The 13,796-nt window shown below is 49.6% G+C and overlaps 1 protein-coding gene across 1 annotated transcript in view; it reads right to left on the reverse strand.

The window, feature by feature from the left end:
• LOC133345507 (Kv channel-interacting protein 2-like) overlaps positions 1-1,934 on the reverse strand; it is a 152,204-nt gene extending 150,270 nt beyond the window's left edge. Inside the window, exon 1 of the mRNA XM_061556294.1 lies at positions 1,831-1,934. Within this exon, the coding sequence (XP_061412278.1) occupies positions 1,831-1,900 (70 nt within the window). The 5' untranslated portion in view covers positions 1,901-1,934. The remainder of the gene's footprint in view (positions 1-1,830) is intronic.
• Between the last annotated feature and the right edge of the window lie 11,862 nt (positions 1,935-13,796).

Raw genomic sequence — 13,796 nt, forward strand, 5'->3', positions numbered from 1 at the left:
GCAATCACCGTCAACGAAAAGTCACAGTCAAGTTGTGAATGTCGTGAGTTTACTCTTCAGTTGTAACTAATTGCCACGTTTTGTTTACATAACAAAGCTTACTAGTTTGCTGTGTCTGCTGCTGCTGGGGGGTGGGTTAAGGGTACATTTAAATGTACGCTATCCAGCCCCAAACACCTCTATGATGAAACAGACAAGTCCCTACTCTTTGGTTCTGTCGGTAAAGTCACGTAGGTATAACATAAAATAATACAAGTCCCTGTTATGGTGCCAGGCCCACGTGAACGTCCCGTGCCGCTTACATAACCGCTGGGTTCAGCACGGCGCAATACAAAGACTAAGGTCCCCCGTATAGCCTCGGCAGACTTGTTGGGGCAAGTGCTGTTAGCAAGAATCTGTGTTGGCCGGCACGGCACACGAGGTGGTGTGTGGCCAGCACCACGCGTTCGTAGCGCAGCGCGCTAACCACTGCGCCACCACTCCCCACAGTATAAAGACACACACACAGAGTCAAATCTCGATTATCTGGGTCCACGGAGGATGGAGGGGTGGTCCGGACACAAAAAAATAACACGAGGCTATACAACTAGATTTGTTATAGCTACATGTATCTATGTTTTGGATTCTACACCTAGCTAGGTAGAAACGAACACACAGAAAGTAAATGTAATCGATTTCACGGAACTTGCCGACCTCGTTTGCGGCCGCATCGTTGCTGAGTCAATGGCCCTCGACGAGTGAGGAGCCGCTGCTAAAACTGATGAGGGAGCGAGCACGGATAGTCAGCAAACCAGATAAGCCCCCCCCCCCCCCCCCCGTTGATGGCAGACGCGATCATCTGCACTGGAGGTGTACATCACTTGGTGGAATTTCCCGACTTCTGTGCACAGCAGCACGCGAACTGACCGTAATATTCCAAAAATGCGCGTGGTTTATAGGCAATACGGCACTTAACGCTCTGATCACATCTTTTCATGGACTACTTTTTTACGTTAACGTTTTGTTAAAGGGAAGTCAAACGTTTTTTTGTTGAGTGCTTTAACACAGAATTTCATCACAGCAGCAGTTAATCTTCACGTCAACATCATCACCCGACGCAGCAACATCAAACTCAATAATAGCAGCAGTTGCAGTAACAGCAGTCATCATCAATATCATCTTCAACAACAGCAAAAGAATCACAATCATTGTCAGCAGCAGTAACAACAGCAGCACCACAGCCATCATCATCAAGAGTAACGGTAGCATCACAATTAGCACGCAAGGAACGGGAACAGCAACATCATGGGCAGCAACAAAAAAACAGCAGAACCACCAATACCATCATCAGCAGCAGCGCGACTAGAACATCACAACCATCATCATCAGCAACAGCAGCAGAACAACAACCATCAACAGAAGCAGCAAGATCATTATACCATTATCATAGGCATCATTGTCATGATCATTGTCAGCAGTAGCATCATCATCATCAGCAGCAGCATCATCATCAGCAGCAGCATCATCATCATCATCATCAGCAGCAGCAGCATCATCAGCAGCATCATGAGCAGCAGCATCATCATCAGCAGAAGCTTCATCATCAGTAGTAGCATCATCATCAGCATCATCATCAGCAGCAGCATCATCATCATCAGCAGCAGCAGCAGCATCATCATCAGCAGCTGCAGCATCATCAGCAGCATCATCATCATCAGCAGCATCATCAGCAGCATCATCATCAGCATCATCATCATCATCAGCAGCATCATCATCAGCATCATCATCATCATCATCAGCAGCAGCCCGTGTGGAGAGACGCGCGCCGGGGATGGTCCCGTGCGCTCCTACCGGCCTGCACCGAGCGCTGCTGTTGTCCTCCTCCTGTTCCCACACCGCCTCGCTTCTCCACGTCCCGCATGGTTAACTCCGACGCAGCCGTAGCAGCAGTAGATGCAGCAGCAGGCTGGGCCACCCCTCTCCCCCCCCCACCAACCCGACCCCCCAGCAGCAGCAGCAGCAGCAGCAAAAGTGTACAACAACAACAACAACAAAACGGAACAAAAAATTTAACTCCAAAAAAATAAACACAAATCAATCGAACGACGACCAATCTTGCAGCACATTAATTCCTGGAGGATCGCGCAATGTAAAAGCGCAGCGATCCCAGAAACTTGGAAGCCACTTGCTCGAGAGAAAGAGAGGGAGAGGCTGCGTTCCTATCGTCGCCGCGTGTCAGCTGTGTGTGTGTGTAAGCCTCTCGTTGTCTCGTCTGTGTGTCCGTCTGTGTGTGCGGTGGCGATGCGCGCGCAGAGCACGACACGCTCGTGCGCTCGCGCGCGGTCTGAGCGGCTGCTCCGCTCCTTTCGTGAATTTTAGCGGCGCACGCACGCGCAGCGCGCGCGACCCGCAATGGTACACCCACCACGGGCACACACACACACAAGACAAAGACCCCCCGTATAGACTTCATGGACTTTTGGGGCAAGTGCTGCTAGCGTGCGCCTATGAAGGCTGGCACGGCACACGAGGGCGTGCGGGGAGCCAACACCATACCCGGCCGCCTTTGTCTCCCTAAACATCGCCGCTAGGGAGACATTTGAGGCTGAGTCGACCTAGGGGATGGTCGGTTCAGATAATTGTCGTCACACGCGCACACACGCGCGTGCGACACAAAGACAAAGATCTCCGTATAGTCTCTAACGGACTGTGCAAGTGCTGAAGTTATGTTGGCGAGCACAAAGACCACGCACCGGCCGCCTTTGTATCCCCAGTGTTGATGTTTCAATAAACACCGCCCCAGGTACCCATTTTTAGATTACACCCCTCTGTGTTTTTGGTCGTGAGTGGGGATTTAATTCTGGTCGTCGAGTTCGTAGCACAGTTTGTCGCACGGTGCGCTAACCACTGTGCCACCGCTCTCCATGAACGTGAGACACACAACAGCCGCCGATGACGTAAACAAGGCGCTTCTGCCAGGCTAGGTGCACCTTGATGCCATGGGAAGTGTCGCAGGCTCGCTGGCAGGAGGGCAAGGGAAAGACCGAGATGTTTCGAGTTAACTGATTGAGATTACTCGGATGACTGGCAGACGCCCCACCTGTGCTCCTCACTGTGCCAACTTCCTGCTCGTTGTTGTGAGCGTCTCTCCTCTGCCCTCCGTTGCTGTTGGAGGGCAACTGCCTCCGACTGCTCAGTAGCGTCCTTCAGGAGCCTCCTATAGAGAGACTGACTTTGACGCTGCAAGTCCAATCAGCTCCACGTTATTCTGCACTGCATCAAACCACCTCTTCTCTAGCCTGTGCCGTGCCCGTTTAGCCCCCTCTACCTGGCCAAGCGGAAGCATGCGGTGGCTGGGTATGCCGGCTATATGATCCATCCAACGCAGCCTTGCCTGCCGGAGGAGCTCACTGATGGGACCGTGGCCAGATCTGTCAAGGATCACACAATCCAGCCTGATTAAACCAAAGATGGATCGTATGCAGGATAACCAGAATGTTTCAAACGGGTGCAGGAATTCCTTTAAAGGGCTCCAGGTTTCGCAAGCATATATAAGGGAGTGCATGATTGTGGTCGAGAAGACCCAGAGATTCGTATGAAGTGATAGGCCAGGTTGCTTCCATACAGCGTTACACAGCTGATAAAAATATAATGCCGCTTGACTGATTCGAAGTAAAACCTCCACTGCCACACCAGAGATGGTCATAAGCACATTGCCCAGGTATAGAGAAGGCCCAGGTGTTATAGGTTAATTTATTCAAATGACAGGCAAGTACTGTAAACCACCTGCACTTCCCAACATGACACCTTGCTCTGTTGAAGCCGCCCGTCGCTGTCATCGTGAGCATCAATCCACCGCATCCTATTGTTGCTGCCTCCAATTTCCAGCCCCGTTTTTCACAAGCATCCTCCACAAAGGTGATCATTAACACAGCTGTACCTGTCATCGGAAACTCCAAATCCTCATGTGCCACACTCGCCCATCTATTTTCAAGCCCATTTCATGCCTATTCAGTCCCTTCTGTATAGTCAATCAGAAGCTGCTTAGACAGGCAGTGGCTGAGGACGTGGGCTATATGGCTCAGCCTCAATGTCTCAAGACGGCAGAGGTGTTCATGTATAGGGGGTCGATGTTTTACAAGCATAGATGGCATGATTATGGCTAAGAATATGCAGAGTTTTGTGCGTAGTGGCAGGCCAGACAGATTCCACATAGGGTTAATTAGCCGATAAAAAAGTAATTCTGCAAGACTGTTGCAAAGACCTCCACTGTCAAACCAGAGCTGGCCATGAACACACTGCCCAGATATGGGAAGTCTGCAACTCATCTCCACAACTTTCCAATTACTCACAGAGAGAAGCAGGTGTGGATAATCGATTTTGTGGGTTTAATGTTTAAGGTCCTCCCTCTCTTCGTGGTAACCTTCAGGTTTTCAAGCCGCCTCCAACTATTTTTCATAATGAGCAGGTTATTTTTACCAGGTTATTTTGCACCGTTCGTATGCAACCGTGCTAACCGGAGGTGCGGGGAAAGGACAATAAATTAAACACAAAAAGCAGTTCCGTCTCTTGACTGCACATGGATATCGATCTTCCTCCCAATGTATCTGTACGAATGTAAATTCCTCTGGTACGGCCATGGAAGGATTTTGGAACTGTATGATAAAAAAAATGTTAAACAGCTTAAGAACTGGAGGACATTCCTGTCGCACCCCAAGGTGAACAGGTAATAATTCTGACTCCCGGCCACGCAAGCTTCAGCACGGCCTGTTCACCATCACGAAGGTGCTTAATGATCGACACATAACCGCGAGGCGTTGCACACATACGCTGACGCTTTCCCACCAGGCGTGGTGTACACACAAACGCACACATCGTCAACTGGCACATGCCACACACACACTACCCCAACCATTCCACTCTGCATGCATGGGTAACACACATCGATTAGGGATCACACACACACAAATCACCCCACCCTGGCACACATGCACACACAGGCAGACCACCCCGACACATTGCACACACGCAAACACAGACCAACCCTATCATAGCACACGCACACACAGACCACCCCATCAAGGTACACACACATATACCAACCACCCCAAACCTGCATATACCGACAGACCAGCACGCACACACACACACACTTACCCCCCACACACATACACTTACTCATACACACACACTTACCCTCACACACACACTTGCCCACACACACACTTACCCACACACACACACACTTACCCACACACACACTTACCCACACACACACACTTGCCCACACACACACACTTACCCACACACACACTTACCCACACACACACACACTTGCCCACACACACACTTACCCACACACACACACACTTACCCACACACACACTTACCCACACACACACTTACCCACACACACACACTTGCCCACACACACACACTTGCCCACACACACACTTATACACACACACACACACTTACCCACACACACACTTACCCACACACACACACTTGCCCACACACACACACACTTGCCCACACACACACTTACCCACACACACACTTACCCACACACACACACACTTACCCACACACACACACACTTGCCCACACACACACACTTGCCCACACACACACACACTTACCCACACACACACACTTACCCACACACACACTTACCCACACACACACACACTTACCCACACACACACACACACTTACCCACACACACACACTTGCCCACACACACACACACTTGCCCACACACACACACTTACCCACACACACACTTACCCACACACACACACACTTACCCACACACACACACACTTACCCACACACACACACACTTACCCACACACACACACACTTGCCCACACACACACACACTTGCCCACACACACACTTACCCACACACACACACACTTACCCACACACACACTTATACACACACACACACACTTACCCACACACACACACACTTACACACACACACACTTACCCACACACACACACACTTGCACACACACACACACTTACCCACACACACACACACTTACCCACACACACACTTACCCACACACACACTTACCCACACACACACACACTTGCACACACACACACTTACCCACACACACACACACTTGCACACACACACACTTACCACACACACACACACTTACCCACACACACACCTTACCCACACACACACATTACCCACACACACACACACTTGCACACACACACACTTACCCACACACACCACCTTACCCACACACACACTTACCACACACACCACACTTACCCACACACACACTACCCACACACACACTTACCCACACACACACACACTTACCCACACACACACTTACCCACACACACACTTACCCACACACACACACACTAACCCACTACCCACCACTTACCCCACACACACACTTCCCCCACACACACACACTTACCCACACACACACTTACCCACACACACAACTTGCCCACACACAACCACTTACCCACACACCACACTTACCCACACACACACTGACCCACACACACACTTGCCCACACACACAACTTACCCACACACACACACTTACCCACACACACACACTTACCACACACACTTACCCACACACACCCACTTGCCCACACACAACACACTTACCCACAACACACACTTGCCCACACACACACACTTAGCCCACACACACCCTTACCCACACACACACTTACCCACACACACACTTACCCACACACACACTTACCCACACACACACACTTACCCACACACACACACTTACCCACACACACACACTTACCCACACACACACACTTACCCACACACACACTTACCCACACACACACTTACCCAACACACACACACTTACCCACACACACACACTTGCCCACACACACACTTGCCCACACACACACACACTTACCCACACACACACACACTTGCCCACACACACACTTACCCCACACACACACTTACCCACACACACACTTACCCACACACACACTTACCCACACACACACACACTTACCCTCACACACACACTTGCCCACACACACACTTACCCACACACACACACTTGCCCACACACACACACACTTGTACACACACACACTTACCCACACACACACTTACCCACACACACACACACTTACCCACACACACACTTACCCACACACCACACACTTGCCCACACACACACTTGTACAACACACACACACTTACCCACACACACACTTATACACACACACACACTTGCCCACACACACACACTTGCACACACACACTTACCCACACACACACACTTACCCACACACACCTTATACACACACACACACACTTACCCTCACACACACACACTTGTACACACACACACACTTGTACACACACACACACTTATACACACACACACACTTGCCCACACACACACAACTTGCCCACACACACACTTACCCACACACACACTTACCCACACACACACTTACCCACACACACACACACTTACCCACACACACACACACTTGCCCACACACACACACTTGCCCACACCACACTACCCCACACACACACTTATACACACACACACCTTACCCACACACACACACACTTACCCACACACACACACACTTACCCACACACACACACTTACCCACCCACACACTTGCCCACACACACACTTACCCCACACACACTATACACACACACACACACTTACCCACACACACACACACTTACCCACACACACACACACTTACCCACACACACACACTTGCCCACACACACACTTACCCACACACACACACACTTACCCACACACACACTTACCCACACACACACTTACCCACACACACACACACTTGCACACACACACACTTACCCTCACACACACACTTGTACACACACACACACTTGTACACACACACACTTACCCTCACACACACACTTGTACACACACACACACTTGTACACACACACACTTGTACACACACACACACTTGTACACACACACACTTACCCACACACACACACTTGTACACACACCACACACTTACCCACACACACACACACTTGTACACACACACACACACTTGTACACACACACACTTGTACACACACACACTTACCCACACACACACACACTTGTACACACACACACACACTTGCCCACACACACACTTACCCACACACACACACTTACCCACACACACACACACTTGCACACACACACACTTACCCTCACACACACACACTTGTACACACACACACTTACCCTCACACACACACACTTGTACACACACACACTTACCCTCACACACACACACTTGTACACACACACACTTACCCACACACACACACACTTGTACACACACACACACACTTACCCACACGCACACACACTTGCACACACACACACACTTACCCACACACACACACACTTGCACACACACACACTTACCCTCACACACACACACTTGTACACACACACACTTACCCTCACACACACACACTTGTACACACACACACTTACCCTCACACACACACACTTGTACACACACACACTTACCCACACACACACACACTTGCACACACACACACTTACCCACACACACACACACTTACCCACACACACACTTACCCACACACACACACACTTGCACACACACACACTTACCCACACACACACTTACCCACACACACACACACTTGCACACACACACACTTACCCTCACACACACTTACCCACACACACACACTTACCCACACACACACACACTTGCACACACACACACTTACCCACACACACACTTGTACACACACACACTTGTACACACACACACTTGTACACACACACACTTACCCTCACACACACTTACCCTCACACACACACTTACCCACACACACACACACTTGTACACACACACACTTACCCACACACACACTTGTACACACACACACTTGTACACACACACACTTGCACACACACACACTTACCCTCACACACACTTACCCTCACACACACACTTACCCACACACACACACACTTGTACACACACACACTTGTACACACACACACTTGTACACACACACACTTGTACACACACACACTTGTACACACACACACTTACCCACACACACACTTACCCACACACACACTTGTACACACACACACTTGTACACACACACACTTGTACACACACACACTTGTACACACACACACTTGTACACACACACACTTACCCACACACACACTACCCACACACACACTTACCCACACACACACTTGTACACACACACACTTGTACACACACACACTTGTACACACACACACTTGTACACACACACACTTGTACACACACACACTTACCCACACACACACTTACCCACACACACACTTACCCACACACACACTTGTACACACACACACTTACCCACACACACACTTACCCACACACACACTTACCCACACACACACTTGTACACACACACACTTGTACACACACACACTTGTACACACACACACTTGTACACACACACACACACTTACCCACACACACACTTACCCACACACACACTTGTACACACACACACTTGTACACACACACACTTGTACACACACACACTTACCCACACACACACTTACCCACACACACACTTACCCACACACACACTTGTACACACACACACTTACCCACACACACACTTACCCACACACACACTTACCCACACACACACTTGTACACACACACACTTACCCACACACACACACACTTGCCCGCACCAGGCTGAGCAAATGTGCCTCGTGCCCACAATCTTTTCCGCATTTTCACGCACAAGCCCAAGTTTCCCCACCATCCCAACAGTGGCTGATGATGCTGCTGCTGCTGCTGATAATTGGAAGGCATCACACGAGCGGCGTCTTCCCGCATCTGTGCGCAGTAAACACGGGGCGGATGAGGACGCAAAGGGGCAATAACCTGCACGGCAGTATTCGGCAGGCCCGAACTGCAACAGACACGTTGGTCAGCCCGCCGTTCGCGGCCGGGGGGGGGGAACTCGGCTCAGTTTGTCGACTTGGCCGCGAAGTTGGGGGTAGGGCGTGTGACTGAGCCACTCGCCTCCCCGTCCGTCATCGCAGTTCGCGTCTCTGCCCCGCGCGCTCTGCGTGACGATTGGTGTCTCTCTCGGGGGGTGGTGTCGCTGCTCGCTCAACCGGCGGTTTCGGTTTTGTTGTGAATCCGTGTTTTGAGACGACGCCTTGAGTGCTGAAACCATCGTTATCTTGCAAACACCCGCTTGCCGATGGCAATGGCATCGTCACGAGTAACTGAACGCGTGGGACATGGTTTGCACACAATGCACACACGTGTGCGTTGTTAAATCTATTCGGGGTTTTTTCCCCCCCCCGGACTGCACTAATTGTTTTGTTGCGTTGGGTTATCCCGCCAATTATAGATTTGAGTTATCGATCAGCATCGCTGCATTTGTCACAAATCCACTTCACACAATGTCTCCAAAAGCGCTGTCACAATTCCCGCACTAGAAGCGCCTTTCATTCGCTTCGTGACCAATACATGCGTGGCCTATGAAGACAGTCATACTTGAGAGTGATTAACAGACGACGCCCGCGACACCCATTTAGAGACAATGACAACACGCTAAGACTGAAGGTCGCCACGCAATTCCACCACCAAGACGCCTCATTAATCGTTGCGCTTCGCAAATATCTCATGGATATTCACGCGGGCGACTTGAAAAACAAACGGTGCCAATTAAACCGAAGCAATTCGCTGCCTGCTCCTCTCTCAAGAAGCCTCCCTCTGCGGTCATCGCCGTTCCAGACGTTTGAGTCAGATGGCGTCAGACGGTGTTTTATGAGCACGGGAGGAAACATGGGGATGTCTCTTCCCTCTGTCTCTGCGCAAAAATAAATATCCCCCCCCCACTCCCACCACCTAAAGCATGCAGGGTCGGACATTTCCGCTGAATACAATAAATCCGCCGCTGTAATTCACGGAGTGGCTTTGCTTATAGGACGTTTGGCCTAATAACCCAGCCCATTTATCCGATGACCAACTGTGGCCAATTCCTTAGATTCTCGTTCGGGAAAATGCTCACTCAGAGTTGTAGATCCTGCAGGCGGTGACGGGAAATCTGGCTAAACTCCAGCACGTAGCTATGTGTGTGCATATACACACACATATCTATGTGTATGTATATGAGCAGTAAGCGGTTAGCGCGCTGCGCTACGAACACAGCGATCCGAGTTCGATTGCCGCTCACGGCCAACACCAGTGACGATTATCTGAACCGGTCCTGGGCCTCCCCTAGGTCGACTCAACCTCAAAATGAATACCTCAGAAGAGAAAGGCAGCCGGGCGTGGTGTTGGCTCACCACCCCCTCGTGTGCCGTGCCGGCTTTCATAGGTGCTCGCTAACAGCACTTGCCCCAAAAGTATGTTAAGGCTACACGGGGGAAATTTGTATTTTGTTTTTGTAAATGAGCAAAGCGAATTAATTTTACACATGAGAAAGAAAAGTGTATTTTTTTAAGTTTGATGGTATTTACATCTCTCCATAGCTCACAGAAAGAAAATAACAACTTTTTGGGAAATGGCTCAAACATATTCTGGTAGCGAATTGGCCACGTTGGGCATCTTCAATGAGAAAGTTTCGAAAATTGTGGGAAATTGAATGGGCCCCCATTGTGTGCGAGATTGAGAGATAGAACGTGGATCAGTGAGTGAGTTCATTAATAAAAAAAATCGAATAAGTGGCAGAAATCGTCGACTGTTTTTAAAATAAGGCATGCGTCTGAACGCGAGGCACCTGACGTTCCCACACGTGACGATCCCACTCCTGGCGATCCCACTCCTGGCGATCCCACACCTGACGATCCCACACGTGACGATCCCACACGTGACGATCCCACACCTGGCGATCCCACTCCTGGCGATCCCACTCCTGGCGATCCCACACCTGACGATCCCACACCTGACGATCCCACACCTGACGATCCCACACCTGACGATCCCACACCTGACGATCCCACAGCTGACGATCCCATAACTGACGATCCCACAACTGACGTCTCTACTCCTGACGATCCCACACCTGACGATCCCACACCTGACGATCCCACACAGCCGATGCCTTTGTGGAAAGCCAAGGTTCGACAACGCTGACTGTTTTTTTTCATCACCAATTAGGAAGACGGTGATCTGGCATTCATGGGCCCTGCGTCCCTCCTCCTGTGAGCTGCAGTGACGTGTCACCAGAGGGCCACAAGGAGGGAAACAATTCACCCGGCATGTCACAACTTAGCGGCAAGGCGTAGTTAAAAGGTCGCGAACGCAAGCGTTTACATCCATTTTAAAAAAAATAGTCAACATCTGCTTAATGCTAGAGATGTTACTGCGTGTGAAATTTCACATTGTACTTTTTTTATCTCACGAGATGATATTACAGTCATGGATTCTTGAACCTATCTGTGCGGAGATTTGAGCGGTACATCTCTTCGCAAGTGTGGGTTTTCTCCGGGCACTCGAATTTCTTACCGCGTGATGCCAAACGCCCGTTGGTGTAAATTGATCGCGCATCCCGATGTAGCAAAGCCCTCCTATAAATGCGTCTTGAGACTCCGTGCGAGTACAGAATCGCTGTAAATTATAACTGGCAAAGAAGTAAGGAACACTCATACACATTATTACAACACCACATTTATTATGCTTGCAGGTTCCCTTTGCGTGTGATATATATATAGAGAGAGATAAAGTTGATTGACCATTTGGCTCATCGTGCAGTGTAGTTTTCTTCTGCATCATGAATTGAATTACCTTATAATCTGGTCACACGCCATATGCTGCCCATTTGTTAATCCAAGCTAATGTGTTGCAATATAGAGTACTTTTATAACCATGTTACTCTTGTGTTGGGCTTTCACACAGCACTTGAGAAATTTTAATTTGGATTTTCCAACAACAACAACAAACAACAACAACAACCGACACAAACTTATTTGGAATCAGTGAAAATTGCCAAAGAAGTGATTTTATATTTGAGTGTAGGCCATTATGATGATCATAATAATATTGAGAACTTGCCAATGTAGCTCTAGTTTAGTGAAGGCCTCCCCACACTGCCAGTCATCGGGGCAGTTTGACCATACTTCACTGATCTGGTCCGTACAGGTGAACGCGATGGAAGTGCCTCGGGGCTGGTTCAGATATCAGTCGCCACTGAGGATGACTGCTAACGGGAATAGAATACCGAGTTAATACTATAGCCTGTAATCTCATCATCATCATCATCGTTAGCATCAGCCATGGTCAATCCACTGCTGAATGAAGGTCACCGAAGCTGCCGCCCATTCCTAAAGTTCTTGCGATGTAATAAAATAACTATAATCATTATTTATTTAATGTTGAACCCGTTCGCCCGTTTAAACATTCAATAAACAGCAAATAATTACACATACTTAATAAACGCACAAGGAACAAAAACACATTCAGAACAAGAATTACAATGACATTTTTTTTCTCTCCATTGTCCTGCCGTCTTACATAAACCAAACAAGCGCACGATACTGCGATACGACGAACGCGTAAGAGAAACGATGCAGGAAACATCGACAATTTACACTTTGTTAGACCACAAGTAGCAGACGCGTGGGTGTCACGTTTCGCCCAAAGGTGGTTGTCAGCAGCCATCTTCGCACCGCGTTGAACACACACATGGGGGGGGGGGGGGGTGGCGGGGGGTGGAGGGGGGGGTGCTGATGGCAGAGGTCACGGTGGTCGCACCGGTG

Source organism: Lethenteron reissneri, chromosome 22 (genome assembly GCF_015708825.2).
Source record: "Lethenteron reissneri isolate LAM-NWPU_2019-01 chromosome 22, ASM1570882v1, whole genome shotgun sequence".
NCBI classification, from domain to species: domain Eukaryota; kingdom Metazoa; phylum Chordata; class Hyperoartia; order Petromyzontiformes; family Petromyzontidae; genus Lethenteron; species Lethenteron reissneri.